Genomic DNA, 19,365 nt, shown 5'->3' with positions numbered 1-19,365 from the left:
CTATCCTACTGGCTAAAGGCTAGGCAGATGGACTGGGGTACGTTGTAATGAGATTTTACATGTTATAAGGTGAGTAGCGAGTGAAGCAATTTATAGTTTTAATTTGTACGTCACCAGTTGTAGGATTCAAAGGACTCGGGTTAATGGAGAGGGGAGACTCGTCACTCCCAGGTCATTACTAGGATCCGGGTTAATGATCCGGATGAATTAGGACTCACCCATCTCTACTTGTTACATTTGCGATTCCTGTTCTTTATAACAACAGGAGGCATATGTTTACATTTTTTTATTTTGGAGCATGTATAAGTCATTCGTGCACACACATTATTTGAAATTACCTGTGTGCTCACCCGAAACCACACAATCTCTCTGAGGTTGCCGTCTGTTTGGAAGTTGCACTTTAGTGTGACTGTGTCTCCGATTACCACAGGAGGAAGTGGTGCAATGGAAACATTTAAATAACCTGAAAAGAGAACAAAGAGCATTCTTTATTGTTATTATCACATCATGATCATCTGGTAATGAACATATGATGAAGCTTTGTATACAACACTGAACGGCTTGTTGTTTTTGATGCATAAAATAGTGAGACGGCTAAAGGAAACCATTTTAGTTACTGGTTATAGCGTTTATTCTGTCCAGGAAAGACCTAAGGGGTGTGTTACTCAACAGAATTACATACAAATAGGGTACATATGTGAGGCAAATGAACAATATAGATTGCAGTAGGAAGAAACTGGGCTGGTCTGATCTCAGTAGTATCACAGTAGCTACAGTGTAGAAATGGCAATGAAAATCTTAGGTCTCTAATGGCGCATTTTCACTGCAGGGCCTCGCACCGCTTAGTACGGTATAGTTAGGCCTTGGTAGGCCAGGCTCACTTTATGCTGCGTTTCCATTACAGTTTAGGAACTGGGGTAGTAACTATAGTAACGCAGTGTAGGTGGAGCCGTGACGTCATCTTCAATGCGAAACACAAAACCAACATCAGCCGTTAGCTGTTAGCACTCAGAGCTCACAGCTCCTCATATCTGTTCAGAAACTAGACAAAAGTGAAACAAGTACAAACCACAGACTGTCTGTGTCATGGCGAATACAGTCGCTGGTTTATTTATGTCTGTATGGGCCGTTGTTGTGAGTGTGGACGGTCGGAGCATATACTGCGTTAGCTTAGCCGATCTCCATTCAGAAAACACGCATTTTAAAAGGTTTTTCGCCTGCCGTCTGTCTGCAGACTTGTCAAAGCATTAATTCATGGTTTTTACTAACCGGTATCAGTATGTTGTTACTTCGGCATCATTTTGAAACGTGTATTACAATTAAATCACGGTCAAATATGTTCATTTTGTTGTAGTTGCCAGCGATTCTCTCACTAGTTTAGCGTTGTTGGCCCGGAAAGAACCTCGATTTTGGAGAGCTTGTGAACTGTGAAAAAGTGCCGGAACTACGCCTAGTGGAAAACGCAACCAAAAAACGGGCCGGGCACGGCACGCTTAAACCGCGCTGTAGTGGAAATGCGCCATAAGACCACTGAGTGGGGGGTGGGGGGACGGTGCTGAACATGTGAGTAAAGGATGCTTGCCTTGTATGCTTTTAGGAGGACACTGTATTGCATTTTTTCTAGACAAAATTGTTAAGGTTTACCCTAACTACAAGCCATGATTTTCCAAGCAAGTCTAAAATGACTGTAGAAAAATAAAAAGGCATAAAGTTGAAGAATGATCTTGCAGCGGGGAAAGCTGCAAAGAGAAACAAGATGTTAAATAAGGAAATGCAACGCAGGATAAGACCAGCAGCCCACTGTATGTATGTGAAATGTGTGTGTACATGAACTCAGAAATAGTCTCTTGTCACCAGTCATTAACTGCTCTCTGTCCACTGGCCTCGTCCCCCCTGCTCTGAAACTCGCTGCTGTCACTCCCGTACTAAAAAAACCTGGCTCCTTCAATTACTACCGGCCCATCTCTAACCTCTAGTTTCCGCACTCGCCACATCACAGAATCTGCCCTACTGGTTCCCTCTCAATCCTCATTGTCCTTGATCTAACCGCCGTATTTGACACGATCAACCATTCGATCCTCATCACCCGCCTCCAGTCTTTCATTGGCATAACCGGCACTGCCCTCTCCTGGTTTGAATCCTATCTCTCTGAAAGACATCAATTCATCTCCATCAACAACTCCTAAGCCCCCGTCAATCATGGTGTTCCTCAGGGTTCTGTACTTGGGCCCCTTCTGTTCATCATCTACATCCTCCCAATTTGACAAATCCTCTGTCAACACCAACTCCAGTTCCACTGTTATGCTGATGACACACAGCTCTACCTATCAACAACATATATTTCTCCAACCATTCACTCCCAGCTCACCACTGACATCAGCATTTGGATGGAAAACTATTTTCTAAAACTCAACTGTTACAAAGCGCAACTCATAATCATCGGCCCAAACTCACTTACCTGCTCAACCCAGGATTTTTCACTTACCATTGACGGCTCCATTGTCAACCAGGCCCGGACTGGCCATCGGGAGGACCGGGAGGTTTCCCGATGGCCTGGCCTGTTAAGTGGCCTGCTGGCCTGGGCGATTATTTTAATTTGTTTAATGAATTGTGAACGCAACGCTGCGCAAATGTGGGTTTGCCTCACACAGGGTGACTGTCTGTCTACATGATGTGGCCTGCCGACATGGCCACTTCCATACCGATCATAAATCAAAGCCCTCGATTGGTCTCTGTGTGTCATTCAAGCTCGGGAGTGTGTGTGTATGTGTGGCACGAGCGAGAGAGAGAGAGAGAGAGCGCGCACCGGTTACTTGTATTTTTGTTGTTAGCATCTGGTTAGCTAGCTGCTCTAAAAGATATAAGGAGCTGTTTCAACAACAAGGTGGAGGGAGAGTCCTCTGCTGTCAGACTGAGAGAGATAACTACAGCTCAGGTGAGGTTAAGGACTCTCTGAGTGTTTAGATAGTTAACTTAGTTAACTAAGTTATCTCAGTGGGTCTCAAACTGTTTGGTCACCATTTATGTAAACACATATTTCCATTTGAGGGGGGAGTGATTAGTAAAATGTGACCTGCTCCGAAATCAGTCGCATTGACCCGAAGACACATTTTGAGTTGTATACACTGTTGGAAAGAGGAAATTCCTAGCTTTCTAATGATATCAGGATTGTTTTTGTACTCCAAATATTAAGCAAAATATGTCACATTATATAATGACTGTCACCGAGTCATCATTTTGAGAAAAAGGCCTTTAAAGTTTCCTCTTCTCTGGAATCCATCGATCTGATTGATTATTAGCGGAGCAAATGATCAAAATACTACGGAGGGAAGATATTTTCGTTTGGATTACTGGTCTGGGGGGAAGCTCGCGAGTGTGTGTGTGTATATGTGTGTGTGTTTGTGTAATTTTGCGTTTGTGCGTATTGTGTTTGTTTCCCGGGGAAAACACAAACACTCACGAGAAACACCGGCTGTTGTTATGCCTGCTGTGACGTTAGGTTGCTCCGTTCTCCGCTTGTAATTATGCCGTTACAAGCTTCAAAGTTGTATTTATCATCTGAATTTGCCGAAACAAGTTGACTTCCGACTGATTTCGATAGAGCGGGTCACAAATATGCATGAATAAAAAGAAAAAAATGTTAAATAGGTGAAAAAAGGTAAGATAAACTTTAAAAACTTGTTGAGAGCTAAAACTAGTCTTTGCTGCTGCCAAGAGGAGCAGGGGGGAGAGGTGGGAGAGAGGCTGGTTCAGGAGCCCACACACACTCATAACTATAAATGAACCAAAAATAAATAAATAAACAACTTTAAAAAAAAAAATTATATTGGATATGGTATGTTATTGGTTATGGCCATGTTCTTATGATTTTATGATTATTTAAATGTATACAGTTCTGTTTCAAATGGGTGTTTCCATATATCTCTCTTTATTTCCCCTCAAAATGCACCAGATTGATGCATTTAACTCCAAAAAATAAATAAAAAATCTTACCAGGGGAGCATGCCCCCGGACCCACCTAGAGGGTTTGAGATCCGCCCAAGTAAAGTCTATGTGTGGGAAACCCTGTGGTGCACAGGGCGCAGGTGTGCACGGTTTCTCCTGACCTGTCCTTCATCTGTGCGAACGACGTAGGATCTGGGAGTTGTAGCCTGCTGAATCACTGTCCCTTGTTTTTCCTCTCGTGGAAGCCACACATTTTGACCAGACTGCAGTGGTCAAATCAAATCAAATCAGGTTTTATTTATATAGCACATTTAAAAGCGATTTTTGGTCGAGCCAAAGTGCTGTACATGTAATAAAAACACATTACTACAATCACAATAAAAGACAATAAATTACAATAGATATATATAAAAAATAAAATAAAACAAAACAAAACACAAGGAACAGTCAGGAGTCGTGCTCCGCTCTAACTAGAAAGCCAGAGAGAAGAAGTGTGTTTTTAGTGTAGATTTAAAAACCCCTAGGGTTTGGGCCGACCTCACATGGAGGGGCAGAGTGTTCCAGAGCCTAGGGCCAGCTGCTGCGAAGGCTCGATGCCCTCGGGTTTTAAGCCTGGTCTTGGGCACTACCAGCAGCAGCTGGTCAGCAGACCTTAAAGCTCTGGCTGGGGTGTAGCGCTGGAGGAGTTCAGCTATATAGGCCGGAGCCAGCCCATTTAGTGCTTTAAAAACAAATAAAAGGATTTTAAAATCAATTCTGAACCGAACTGGAAGCCAGTGTAGTGAGGCCAGAATAGGGGTGATGTGGTCACGCTTTTTGTGGCCAGTCAGCAAACGTGCAGCTGCGTTTTGGACTAGCTGCAGGCGTTTAATTGAGGCCTGGTCCATACCCACATACAGAGCGTTGCAATAGTCCAGTCTCGAGGTTACAAAGGCGTTAATAACGCTAAGTAATTAAAAGATAAATACGACTTGGTTTTGGCCAATAGTCTTATTTAAAAAAAGCAGGATTTGACTACGGTGCTGACCTGCTGGTCGAATTTAAAAGTGTTAGTGAAGGTCACTCCAAGGTTCATGACCGAGGGGAGGATGTTTTTTTTGAGAGAGCCCAGAATATCAACCGGAGAGGCTGGAGGTTGGGGTCCAAAAAAGATGACCTCAGTCTTGCTCTCGTTGAGGTTGAGAACGTTTTTGCTCAGCCAGGATTTTATCTCTGTTAAGCAGTCCATCAACTGCTGTAGTGAGTGTTTGACATTTGCTTTGAGAGGCAGATAGATCTGTACATCGTCGGCGTAGCAGTGGAAGGGAATATTATGTTTTGTGAGTATTGAACCTAGGGGCAGTATGTACAGTAGAAAAAGGATGGGGCCCAGAATCGAGCCTTGGGGAACCCCACAGGTAAGAGGGGCTTTGGCAGAGGAGAAGGCACCTAGCTGTACCGAGAAGCTACGGTCTGTCAGGTAGGACCTGAACCATGCAAGGGCAGAGCCTGTGATGCCAGCGGACTGTTCAAGCCGTGACAGCAGGATGCTATGGTCCACAGTGTCAAAGGCAGCTGTCAGGTCTTACAGCACCAAGACAGCTGGGCTACCTGAGTCGGCGGCTAGGAGCAGATCATTAAAAACTCTTAAAAGGGCTGTTTCAGTGCTGTGCATGGGTTTGAAGCCAGACTGAAACTTTTCATGGATTCCATGGATGGTTAAAAAAGACTGCAGCTGGGCGTAGACTACTCGCTCCAGGGCTTTTGATAAAAAAGGTAGCTGGGAGATGGGCCTAAAATTGCGAGAATGGAGGGGTCGAGATTTTTCTTTTTAAGTAGTGGCTTAACCACGGCATGTTTGAAGGCAGCTGGGACACATCCTGAGCTAAGAGAGGTGTTTAAAAGTAATAAAATACTTGCTCCAACTGAATCAAAAACATCACTGAGAAGGCGAGAGGGAATGCTGTCTGAGGTGCAGTTTGGTAACAGTGGTAACTCTGTGACGCAGGTTGTAGTTGCGTTTTTGGTTCTCTTTTGCCCACTTCTCTGTCTTCCTGAATTCTCCAAAGTTTGGCCATCGGGGACGCACGGTTGCTGGAAGCTGCGGTATGGTGGTGCATAACTGTCTCCCCATGAGGAGTTGTGCAGGGGAATAACCACACTCAAGAGGTGTGGCTTGATATGTCATAAGAGCTTTCTGTTTCTGACCCCCTCCTTTCCACAGACCTTTCACTGTTGCCACTGCACGCTCCGCCTCTCCATCTGGGGCTACTGGTAATGTGTGAAAACCCATACTCTTTGGAAAAGTCTCTGAAGAGCTCACTGCTGTATTGAGGTCCGTTATATCTGAGACAACCATTTCAGGTATCCCGTGGCGGCTGAATGCTTCTTTTAGAGCTGCAATGACTGTGTTGGCTGTGGCAATGTTGAGCTGCGCAACTTCAATGTGGTGTGAGAAATAATCCACTATTAGTAGATAAGTCTTCTTTTCCTAGAAGAATAAGTCTGTACCCACACGTTGCCAGAGTTTCTCCTGTACTGGGGTTGTCAGCAAAGGCTCTCTCTAATCTGCTCTGTGCTGTGAGCATGTGTTACAGCTCTCCACCAGCTTGGCGATCTGTACAGACAGACCCGGCCACCAGACAGACTGGCAGGCTCTTGCTCTGCACTTGACAATACCTTGATGACCACTGTGAAGGTCGTTGAGGATCTCTTGTATCATACTCTGGGGAATGACGATTCTTTGGCCTCTGAGAAGCAGATCTCCAGCCAGTGTGAGTGTCTCTCTTTCAGGCCAGTATGACCCCAGCTCTGGAGGAAGGGCATGTTTTCATGTGTCACCTTGCTCTCCGCAGTCTCCCAACCAAGTGCACATCTGGTGCCACGCACACGTCCTGAACCTTGTGCTAGGAGACACCACAGGCGTTGTTGTAGCCAGTGCAATCGCTCTTCTCTCACTTCTGAATGATGTTGCTGTATTCATAAGAGAGTGATACAAGCGTATGTGTGAGGATTTGCAGTATCTCCCTCCTTCTTCTCCCCTTTGTTTTGTGTTTGTTATTGTCTGTCTGTCTGTGTGTCTGTCTTCCTGGCTGGGCGTGGCTGACCCACTTCTGTTTCCCGCCAACTCACCTCCTCAGCTGTGGCTCATCATCCGGATTACACTAATCACCTTCACCTGCATATATACCCGGGTCCTCCATCCAGTATTCACCAGTTCGTCGTTTCACCATGCTGGTAAAATACGACTTGGTATATTGACTATAGTGTAACTATACTCTCTGTGTTCCTGTATCTTTACCTTATGCTCTCTCTGTCCAGTATCCGTCTGCCTACTCCCCTGCCTGCCACGTCCAGCCTCCGACTCCTCGTCTGAGTTACCTCCGTGCTTCCACGCACACCAGCTCAGGCCTGTCTACTTTCGTCAGCTCTGGATCCCCGGCTCACCTCGCCGGTGTTCCCTCCGTGCTTCCACGCACACCAGCTTGAGACTGTCAACTCTCGCCAGCTCTGGATCCCCGGCTCTCCTCGCCGGTGTTCCCTCTGTGCTTCCACGCACACCAGCTCAAGCCTGTCAACTCTCGCCAGCTCAGGATCCCCGGCTATCCTCGCCTGTGTACCTCCGTGCACCTCCGCTGGTGACAAAATTCTGGCCCCGGATTAAGTGGACATTAATCCCTCTGTTTATTCCCGAAGGGTTTTTTGGTTAAATAAACCTTTTTTACCAACTAAACTCTGTCTCCCTCTTCCTGGTGTTCAGCATTAGGAGTTCAGTCCTGTAGGCTCGTGAGAGCGTAACAGTATGAACATGAGGGAGGAAGTGAGTGAAGAAACACGACACAGACGGCTGTCTCCAATCGGGGGAGACAAGGTGGTGGGCCAAGGATCAGGCTCTGAGCAAGATATTCGGGTGATTTGGCAATCCTGACCGTGCCTTGTTTATTGACTTGGTGTCAACATTAACAAGGATTCAAGAAGATGACTCCATGAAGCCACATGTCAGAGCAAAATCCAGGGGGTACACAGAGTCTCTCCTAAGGTTCGAGAACAATACTGACCGCTCAGATCTTTCTTCCAGAATATTTGAAATCACGTCACCCCTCTCCAAGTATCTCCAAAACCAGCGGCATGGACTTACTGACTGCCCATCGGTTAGTAATAGGGGACCCAAGAGAGCCTCATCAAGTATGTCCAGGGATTTTGATAAGCTGAAAAGAGCAGCAGATGCATTTGTGGAGTGGGCCAATGCCAAGCTGCAGGAGAAGGAGGACTGTGAAGTTGTGCTCCAGGCTGTGCTCCCAGAGAAACGGATCTGGAGAAAGAAGGTCATGCCAGGTGAGTTGGCTGAAGATGAGCCTGTGTCAGATGCTGAGGCAGACTACAGGATCAAGGTCCACAATGTCCTTCTGGACACAGTCACAGAGAGCATTCAGAGTCGCTAATGCTTTAAATGGACCACTCCTGCGTGGACTTTGCATGTCTTGATCCTCGGAATTTCCCTAAAATAAAGGAATGGGCCTTCCAACAGAAGCATTGCAAAAGCTGAGCGAATGCTTGCAGAAGTATGATGAAAGAGCCACTGCTAGAAGACTGCAGGCTGAGCTGTCAAGCCTAGCCAACTATTGGGAAAGACTTAAGATGCCCCATTTGGATGCATACCATGTCAGGACAACCGGAGGGGAAGATGGAAGAGAAGAAGACCTGGAGCTAGAGAACAGTTGCAACTACTGCAAAAACTGTGCTATTTGTGTGCATCATGTCTTGTCACAGTACAACTTGCTGCTGATGCATATCATGTCATTGGATTGGGCAACAAGTTCCTCCTAACGGTACGTCTACACAGCAGCGTTAAAAAAATCTGGAGGTGGGCGTATCGGATTTTTTGCGAGCAAGGCACGAACAACCAATCACATGAATCTCCCGCCCGCGACATACGAAGCCAAAAAGCCCGAAGTAAACTGGATATAAACTCCCCAAAAACAGGCGAAAACATACCACTGTCTCTGCCACCTCCCTCCATGCCTGGCTCCTCCGGTTTATATCCCGGTAGGTCTGGTCATAAAGCACCGGGGGATTGATTCGCTACCGCTAATTTCTCCTCCATTTTTTGGAATATGAGGAAATGACCTGCGGTATGTCTCTCCCAGCATACACGCCGTTTGATTGGCTAGAGCTTGAACTGTCAGATTTGCGTACACGGGATTTGATTGGCTGACGCTTCCACCTCAGCCTCAAAAGTTGAACATTGTTCAACTTTGAATCCTGAAAATCCTGAAAATCTCCGCTCGCCCTGCCCACAATGCATTTCGGCGAAAAGTGAGGGAAAGTGACGTCACCCCATTCAAAGTGAATGGGCAGAAGCGTTTCAAGATTTTTTTTTAACGCTGCTGTGTAGACGCACCGTAACACTGTCATTCAGTCAAGTTGCCTGTGAGAGGACCTTCTCCACACTGAAATATGTGAAGAATCGACTGAGGACCACCCTGACCCTGGAGCATCTGGAGGCATTCATGCTCATGTGCACAGAGAAGGAGATTCTGATGGCTCAGGACACTGATGGAGTGATTGACAGGGTCGCAGAGACAAGTGACCTGCTGCGACACCTGCTGTTGATGTAAGGTAGGACAATCTCTTTGTCTCTTTGGGGTTTCTGAGAGGGTATGTGTCTGTATGCCTTGAAGTTGGTTGTTTAATACTGGACAAGTGCTCTCATAATGACTATCACTCTCCTCACCCCGTCGACTCCGGTTGGTTCAGGCATTTCTGTGATGGCTCTGAACTTTTCTGGATCTGCGGTCACTCCCTCTGCTGTGACACGGTCAGAGTTGGGTGTAACACGTTACAAAGTAACGCGTCCACATCTCCACGTGCAGTGCTGCATAAACATGGCTGAGTCAGTGATAACTTTTGAGGGGTGGAGGTATGCCCATTATTTTCATTTCATTTCAAACCTTTATTATCCAGGTTGTATCCCATTGAGATCATTGACCTCTTTTCAAGGGAGACCTGCTCAAGTAGGTTCCACATGAAACATTAAAAACATAAACAGAACAACAAAAGGACATCATACATTAGCATTACAGGGATTACAATTTACATAACTATCATCACATGCACAGGTACCAACAGCTTCCGATTCAGTAGCATCCAACCGAGCTTTAAAAACATTGAGTGGCACCAGATTGCTCAGTTTCCATTTTAATTGCAGACTATCCAGGACAGTGGAGCTGCGCATCTAAATGCTATCTTCCCTAAGACAGTCCTAGCAGTTGGCACATTTAATAAAACCACAGCAGCGATCTCAGGCAGTAGCCACTTACAATTCGCCGTGAGATCAGGGAGCAGATGTAGGATGGAAGTTTCCCTAACATGGCTTTATATATAAAAATGTACCAGTGACTGAGCCTTCCGTGCAGTTAGTGAAGGCAGACCAGCCCTTGCATACAGGGTACAGTGATGGGGTTAATGCTTTACAGTTTGTCACAAATCTCAGTGCACTGTGATACGCAGCATCTAACTTGACCAGGCAATTGGCAGGTGCATTCATATAAATCAAATCACCATAGTCCAGCACAGGTAAAAAGGGTCACAGTGACTAGCCTTTTTCTGGCCTCGAGCGAGAAACAGGACTTGTTCCTGTAGAAGAAACCTAGCCTAACCCTCAGTTTTTTAAGCAGGTTATTGACATGACATTTAAAAGTGAGACAATCATCAAGCCAGATACCAAGGTATTTGTAACAGGCAACCACTTCAAGTTTTATTCCTTGCGTAGTTAAAATATCTAAAACAGGCTCTGGTGTCTTTTTTAGCTTTTGAAAAGAGCATTACCTTGGTTTTATCCACATTTAAAAGAAGCTTAAGCGCTGAGAGCTGAGTCTGAATAATGTTAAAAGCAGCTTGCAATTCAACACCAGCCTCCTTAATGGAGGGACCTGCACAGTACATAACGGTATCGTCCGCATAAAAATGTAAGGTTGCTCCATTGACATTTTCACCTAAACTATTGATGTAGATGGAGAATAAAAGGTGGACCTAAAACAGGAACCTTGAGGAACACCATTAGTAATGTTTAACCACTCAGAAGACATTTTGAGTTCGTCCGAAGAATAGACAGGAATGTGACGGTGAGGTGCAAACTGTGTCCAGGCCAGAAGCTGTTATCCACTGCTGCAAACACCACGTCAAACCTCAACAAACACCTGCAAAGAACACAAGCTAAGGTGAAGCTAATAGCTAAGGACCCCCAAACCCAGAGTGAGGATGTTGTGAGTGCGCCGACTCCGAAGCAGCACAAATTAGAATTTGGAGGCCCGGTAACTAAAGCAGAGATGGACAGGCTTGTAGCATCCTTCATAGTAGAGGAAATGTTGCCCATTTGCACAGTGGAATCACCATCGCATCGTTCAGAGATATACTGCGCAAAATACAGATAGCAGGAGGACAGAGGACCAGCCATGGTCAGAGCTATCTGGATCAGTCTTATGCGGACAATGGAAACTGAACTAAAGAGAACATTTGAAACATTAGCAGTCTGCGTGATCTGCCTGTAGGGAGGGGCGGGCCGGCCCCCGCGAGTAAAGAGTAGACGAGTAAAGTAACGAGTTACTTTATAGAGAGAGTAACGAAGTAGTGTAATATATTAACTTTTTTTAAAGTAATATGTAATATGTAATATATTACTTTTTTTAGTAACGACCCCCATCTCTGGTCTGGGACCAAGCTTGACTCCGGTAAGCGCTTGGTTAGAGTAGCAACCACCGATTCATAAAAACGAGGCTTGTTTATTTTCCCCCTGCCTTCTGTCAGCTCTACGTCCTTAAAAAAGCCCGATGAGACGCCCTGTTCAGCCTTCTTCGTTGATCTCCCCCCAGTCGTCTTCATGGCGGTCAAAACATTGATGGTTTGTTTGATGTGGACACTTGAGCCACAAGTGTCATTTCTCTTCTCTGCAGCTTGAGAGACAGGCTCTGGAGTTCACACAGGATGTCTTTCATGACAGCCAAATCTTCCACGAATCCTGAGTTGGTTAGGTGCTTGAGAAGTCCCTTGTATTTTTGCCGTTCTCACTGGATGTTTTAAAATGGAGTGCTAGTCCGGGGAAATCTTTCCATACAGCTTTTACTGTTTAAAGCTGCTGGCAACCATCTGATGGTGAACATTTTACCTATTTTCAGTATTTCCATGTTGAGCTCGGCCGCTGCTTCTTTCAGCAATCTGGAATTCCTGGTTGACTGATTGTAGAGTGAGTATAAATGTGAAATAAATATCTCAAACTGATTAGTGCCACCTACTTCTTTAAGAGCATCTTTGACTGACAGTTCTAGTTTGTGCGCCAGGCAGTGTACAGACTGCACGTTCGGAAACTTGTTTTTGAGTCTGACGACAAGCCCACTGGCTTTTCCCGTGAGCACTGCAGCCCCATCGGTGGCTATGCTTATTAGGTGCGTCTTCAAAAAGTCATCATCCATTCCAGCTTTATATAGACTCGCCATCATCGAGTTATAAATTGATTCAGCATCGACCCCATCTGTAAGTTCCACTATATCCAGGAAAACATTATCTACATCCCCCTTACCACTGACATCACATCTTACGTAAATGATTAGATAGGGACGACCGTGAACGGTACTTTCATCAATTGTGATTGATACCTTTGAATCCATTTCTTTCACATTAGAGACAAACTTGCGGCGCATTTCCTTTGCAATGTGACTTATTATTTCTGCGCATGCATGGTCAGATTTGTGGATATTCCCAACTTCGGCTCCATTCAGCTCCTGCATTATCATGAGGGGGTTGAGCTTTTTATAAGATAGCCTTTCCTTTGCTACGGTGTAAGCTGTTCTAAACGAGACTGTTGTTTTCTTGAGTAAATGGGGTTGTACATCAATGAAACCGTTTGGGAGGGTTTCTTTGTCTTTCATCTGTACTATTTCCACTGACCTCGCGTGGGCCTGGCTGTCCCTGTGTTTGTATATCTTCTTTCGTAGCTGTTTTGCATCAGGGCTAGTAACATCACCATTGATCCATTCTTCCGCGAGGTGTAAACCTGGTCCCTTTTCTGAGAATAGCAACGTTTTTGCTTTCCTACACACTAAGCATCCTAACTTTCCAGCCTTTGTTGTCCAACCAGCCGGCGGAAAGTCACTAGCAGCAGTAGCAGCTACCTCCGCATCTGCTGCGTCTTCTGAGCGCTCTGCCTCAACTTCACCTCCTTCTGGGGAGTGACTGGGCGGGACAGGAGCCCCCGACTCGCTAACGGTTCTGGTAGCGAGTGCTGTGCTAGCTGCTGCATCATCAGCATCATCTCTGGGTGTCTCTTGGTCATCTCGTGGTGTCACTTTTTTGGATGTGAACCCAAAGTGCGCGAGTGAAACACTTTGGTTTAGCTTTCTCTTAGACATTTTAGTCCTCTCTAATGTAACTTCTTTCTCTCCTCTTTGCCGCGCGCGGCTAATTTGCATAATTTGTGTCCGCGTCACGCAGCGTACCCGCGGCTGGCTCTGCTTTTGACAGCCAAAATAGAAGATATTTGTGATAATAAATGTTTTGGAATTATGAATACTGGACATAGTAAGCTTAAAAAACATTTTAGTGACCATTGTCAAGTGACAAAATAAATATTATAATTTCAGACCCCCCCTACATTTTGCTGTTGAGGCTTTCAGGGAGGCTCAGGTGTTAATCGGGGGGGTCGGAGCTCCCCCGAACCCCCCCGTATTTCGCACACTGGCCTCTGTCCATTTTTCTTCTTTTTTCTTTCCTTTTTTTCTTCAGGTTTAGTTTCGTCTTTCTATTATTCCTTTACTTTCCGTTTTACTTCTGACACCATGTTAAGTTATGGCACCGTGTGTGCATAACTAATAAAGAACCAAGAGGCAGCGTTAGTTCACGGCTGTATTTACTTGAGGACTCTGGTGTAACACCCAAGCGGTCCGTGTAGCAACAACCTTCAAAACAGTAGTTCCTTTTACAGAACAACCCCTATCCTCCACCACCTCCACTGGCTCCCAAACAATGGATTGACTTCAACATATTACTTCTCACCTACAAAACCCATCAACAACCTTGCCCCCCCCCACCTCTGTGACCTCATCCAACCACACACCCCTACCCCTCGCCTCAGGTTTGCTGACGCTTACCTACTGCCAGCCCATCAGAACCAAGCTCCGTACCTGGGGTGAACAGGCCTTCGCAGATCAGCTATTTTAGAGGAAACAAATAGGAATACTGGATTTTACAGGATAATGTTTTATTCAATGTTATGATTTGGACTGAGTATTTGTACTAAGATTAAATGAGCCAAACCTTAGAAAAAATAAAAAGGTTTGTTTGAGTTCCAGCTGCAGTATTTGGAACACACTTTTCAGTGAAGTTCTCTACACTATTTTTACTGACAAAATATGTAATAGAGACTTTAGCTTGGAGAGGATGGGATTACTTTAGCAGGAAGGTACAGCTGCTGATTGCTGCCGCCTTGCTTTATGTGTGTTAGATTAGCAGCCAGGTTCAGTTGGTTGCTGGTTAAGGCAGCAAAGCGTGTTAATAATTCCATGTAAAGGCCAGCTGCCCAGCAAGTGTACTCAACAGTGAAGCAAAGGCTGACCCTGACCTCTGGCAGACTAATAAATACTCACACAGCTCACACCCTCAGCACACAGTTTATATGCACTAATCCCCAGGAGCACCATATCTACACACCAGGCCCCCCATGTGTGCTCTGACCCAGTGGGATTAAATGAGTTTTAACACCATTTCCAAGTCTTTAACTACATACATGTAACGGATGACATTTCCTTACAAAAAAGGACATGCAAAACAAATTCAAAGTATTACAAATATGTATTTCACATATGGACATGTATATTACATGTAAATTGATGTATAACATTGCTTTAAGTGTATGTGTAAAATGCAAAACTATAAATAAAACATCGTAAATAACAATGTACCACATTGCACACAATTAGAAACTGTATGAAAACCTAATTTCAAAAATAAATAATGTGATCCAGGCACAGGAAGACTTCTTCAATACTCCACATATGGAAAAGCCTTGTGTGCCTCACATGATGAAACTCAGCTGCCACATTTTCATATGTAGACCCAGCGGTTTCACATATCTAACAATACATCTTTCATGTAAAAGTGTCCAACCTGAAGTGTGTGTGTGTGGTGTGTGTGTGTGTGTGTGTGTGTGTGTGTGTGTGGTGTGTGTGTGTGTGTGTGTGTGTGTGTGTGTGTGTGTGTGTGTTGTGTGTGTGTGTGTGTGTGTGTTGTGTGTGTGTGTGTGTGTGTGTGTTGTGTGTGTGTGTGTGTGTGTGTGTGTTTGTTGCCCTCTGACACATGGACTGGGACTAGAACCAAAGGCACCTTGCAGAGCTGCGCTGTGCGGTGCTGAATGGTTCTGGGGGGGCTCTGATGTCACACAGGGATCCTCACCTCCACAGCGCTGGCCTGCTGCATGACGTCAGCCTGCCTACAGATTATTTTCCCCATGTTTTTCCTTTTAATCCTCCATCCAGTTTTTCATCCAGAGAGCCAGCAATTTGCAAAGCTCTCTCCACACACACAAACAATGTGGCAAAGAGATTAACATATATCAGCAATAAAATTATGGAAGAAAATAAATAACAGCACTTGCACATGACAACAGTTTCATAATGTCCTCGGTGAACAACAGAAATCAATAATTTAACTGAGGGTGAGCATCATTTGGAATGAGATTAAGGTTAGTGAAATGAGATATTGAGGAGTGATATGCCTGTTCCACAGCTGAGCTCTGCATGTGGACCAGACTGCTCTGCTTTACTTTAATGTGACGAATATGGAAAGGAAAATTAAACAGTTTAGCCTATAGAAAACTGTGAACTGCTGTAATGTTTTTGCTGGATGAGATAAAGCTGTCTTTTGCAGCCAAGTCCCTTTGTGTTGTACAATTCTAGTCTGCCCTGCTGTCAGATATGATAATCCGAACTCAAATTTATCAGCGGCAAATTGAAAGACTACAAGAAAATGGTCCGCTGGTGTTGCTACAGTGTGCATGGATGTGGGACTTTAGGGAAAAAGCTGCTTTAATGTTAACATCTTTCAGTGATAACAGAGCTGTGCTCTATATCCATGGAAACGACACATGTGATCTGGCCAACAACACCTGAAAGTGGACTGGCATATAACATTTCTTTCATCTTCCAAACATCAGGAACTCTTTTAAAGAAAGAAAAAAACACAAACCATTTCATACTCTACAACTGACAGTAAGATAGATGTTCCGATCACTGTCATGTCTGTGTGTTAGGTACAGAGCACGAGTCAGGACGTATTAAGTCTAAAGAATTGAGGCGGGGAAAGCAGCGAGACCGATCCTGTTTAAAATTTAAAACACACCTCTTAAGCTCACTGATTAACATGTTGTGTCTGTAAACAAATATAAATATACCCAGACTCAGAGTCGACAGCTGTGCAAGTGGCTCTGCAAAAGCTGAACTGAAGCTTTCGCATTGCCAACATTGGCTTATTAGCGCCTAACACGCAGTTCCCAGGATCACCTCACTCTGCGCATACACATATACATATACATAGATCCATCCTCTCCTACCAACAAACAGAGACAGTGTGTCAAATGGTAACACTGGTAAAAAGACACATTACACTTGCCTTGGGATATTGAAAAATCATTCAACTAATGTTAAGAGTTTAATTTATTTAAAGGGCCCATGGATGTATACTGAGCAATTTTCCAAACTCACATTGGTTTCTCATATAGCATCTCTGTAAAGTATGTGTATTCACCGGTATTCACTCTCTGTCCTAAACGGCTTGTTGGAGCTCCTGCCCCCCCCCTTCCCTGTGAGCCCAGTATGCTCTGATTGGTCGGGACGTTGAGAGGCTCGTTGCTGTGATCTGCTGCGAGGAGCGGACAGGCTTCCGGGTCGGCGATACAGCGAGAACAAGCGAAACTCATCCTGAGCACACACAAACACTCACAGCCGAAGTAAAAACAATAAGTGTGGCTTGATATTGAGTAAGAAAAAGGTTTATAACGCTGTGAGAATGGGTCTGCGGAGAGCATTTCTCCGCGATCCCAACTTAGCAGCCCGAAAAACGTTTACCCATTTAAACAGTCGTGGTAGATACCTTGTTTGTTTTAAACATCATAAATACACAAACAACAATGAATACTTACAGGTTGTGTACCCGAATCTCCCGCTGGTCCAAACAAAGTAGGAACAGCATCGTTCTTCAGTGCCCTACGCTGTACATATCCGGCATGAATCGCTGAAAGGTTTGTGAAGCTTTGTTTCGTGAAATGCTGGCAGAGGGTGTGGCCTCTGGGTATTCACACGTCACAGTACCCAGGAAGTAAACAATGGAAAATGAGAAATCTCCAACGAGGCGTTTTGGGGCAGCATAGATTGTGTTAGAGTTTTACTCGCTACAGGGTGTACTTTGAGGGTTTTTGACTCTGCAGACCGTTTACATGCATACAAACCTTCATAACACACAAGGGGACGGGTAATAACCGGTAAAGCATGACATGGGCCCTTTAAAAGGTTGGGAAATAGTTAAATTAAACCCCAACTGAAAGGAACTAGAGCGAATAATGAGGATTAATCACTCGAAAATCAGTTGTAGGGAAATCAAGTGAGGCCATGCAACATATATAGAATTTATATTTATAATAAAAATAACAATTAAAACTGCAAGCAGCGTAGAGCGGGTCTTTGACGCTCCACAGGCTGTTGCTTAGATGTGTTGAGGGCAGCATCGTTATCAAACCTGTGAAGTTTTGGGCCGTTGGGAGCATGTTCAATGGAGTTATGAGAAAACCGTGTTTTATGGCGACCATTGTGTTACCATGGCAACGGCATATATGTCTTCAGGGCTGTACCGTTAGCACACATATGAAGTTTGAACACTTTTTGACCATTTACACAGGAGTTATAGCAATATCGTTCTTAACGGCGAGGGATGCGTTGCCATGGCAACAGCTTTTGAGGAAAACTCACTGTTGTCATATTGAAGTGTTGAGGGCCGGACCATTAAGGGATGTGTTACCATGGAAACGACATATGGTGAGATCTCAGATTTCACGTAGAGCTGTTGAGGCATGGACCGGTGATATACAAGTGAAGATTGGGGGACGATGGGACCGTGTCCATTGGAGTTACAGCGACATCGTGTTTTATGGTGAGGGATGCGTTGCCATGGTAACGCCACATTATGTAACATCAGATTTGACGTAGAGCTGTTCAGGGCAGCAGTGTTAACCATCATGTGATGTTTGGTGGCGTTCTGAGCATGTCAGTTGGAGTTATGACATGAATGAATAGGGGGAGGGATGAAACCCTCTTTAATGGTCACACATGCAGAGCACACAGCACACACAGTGAAATTTGGCCTCTGCTTTTAACCCATCCTAGTACAAGGAGTCTAGTACTAGGAGCAGTCACATCATCGTGTTCCATGGCGAAGGATCGCCTAGCATCGAGCGAACGTGAACTTTGGCGCCAAATCAGTGACAGTGACAGTGGCTGCGCCCACGTGACTGGGCTCGCGTGGACTATCTCCCTGCCAATTTCTGAACCTTTTCTGTGCTTTTGCCGGTCGTTTTCCCTGTTTTGTGTGTGTTTCGCAGGTTTATCGCTCGCGCAGCAACAATAGGTTCTTCGCTGACCGCTTTTTTATTTTTATTATTATTATTATTATTATTATTATTATTATTATTATTATAAACCATTGGAAAACAGTTGTAACAGGACTGGACCCCCCCCCCCCGGTAAATGGCTCTGTTTGACTGTGTCAGTGGAAGGCTCCTTGCTGCCTCAGCTCTGTAGCTTTCTGCAGGTGGAAGAAGTCTATCTTCATAATCCACAACCTAGACATTCTCCCAAGATCACAGACAGCACATCTGTGAATTATGCTTTGGGATTCAAATCCATGCACTTTGTGGTTTGAATAGCCAAGAGCATTTAATCATCTCAAAGTACAGATTACCTTGAGCAATATGGGTCAGAGTCAGACAATGGGCTTTTTATCCCTGAGGGGAAAAATCTCCAAACAGCATTAGGTAACTAATCTGACCTCTTTCTGCACCAGGCTGCATGAACATATGAGTTCTCTTTGACACAAAATATTTTGTAATTTCCTTTAGATTCCTACTCATTACTACATTTAATTGTTGGGTTTGTTATGGGACGATTTGAATATCCTCTGTGAGTGTTTGTAAGGACCCTGTGGCAAATGTGTGATTTGTGTTTTTTTTTCTCCTAAGTATTTATAGCTTGGGCTAGGGCACAAATGAGCCCTGACTCCCTCTACTGCAAACCCCTTTTAATAAAAAACGAAGGTGGTTATTGGACTACTATGAGAGCAAGGATTTCAATTGGATTTCAAACGATGACAACGTTTATTTTTGCCACCCATTTGTGGTGCAGTACG

The 19,365-nt window shown here is 44.7% G+C and overlaps 1 protein-coding gene across 1 annotated transcript in view; it reads right to left on the bottom strand.

Moving 5' to 3' along the window:
• Positions 1-485, bottom strand: part of LOC117481481 (immunoglobulin superfamily member 21-like) — a 45,180-nt gene extending 44,695 nt beyond the window's left edge. The window contains exon 1 of the mRNA XM_034129180.1: positions 351-485. Within this exon, the coding sequence (XP_033985071.1) occupies positions 351-485 (135 nt within the window). The remainder of the gene's footprint in view (positions 1-350) is intronic.
• Positions 486-19,365: the final 18,880 nt, after the last annotated feature.

Source organism: Trematomus bernacchii, unplaced genomic scaffold (assembly GCF_902827165.1).
Source record: "Trematomus bernacchii unplaced genomic scaffold, fTreBer1.1, whole genome shotgun sequence".
NCBI classification, from domain to species: Eukaryota; Metazoa; Chordata; class Actinopteri; order Perciformes; family Nototheniidae; genus Trematomus; species Trematomus bernacchii.
The sequence above is the reverse complement of the archived record's forward strand: the minus strand, read 5'-3'. Positions and strand labels throughout refer to the sequence as shown.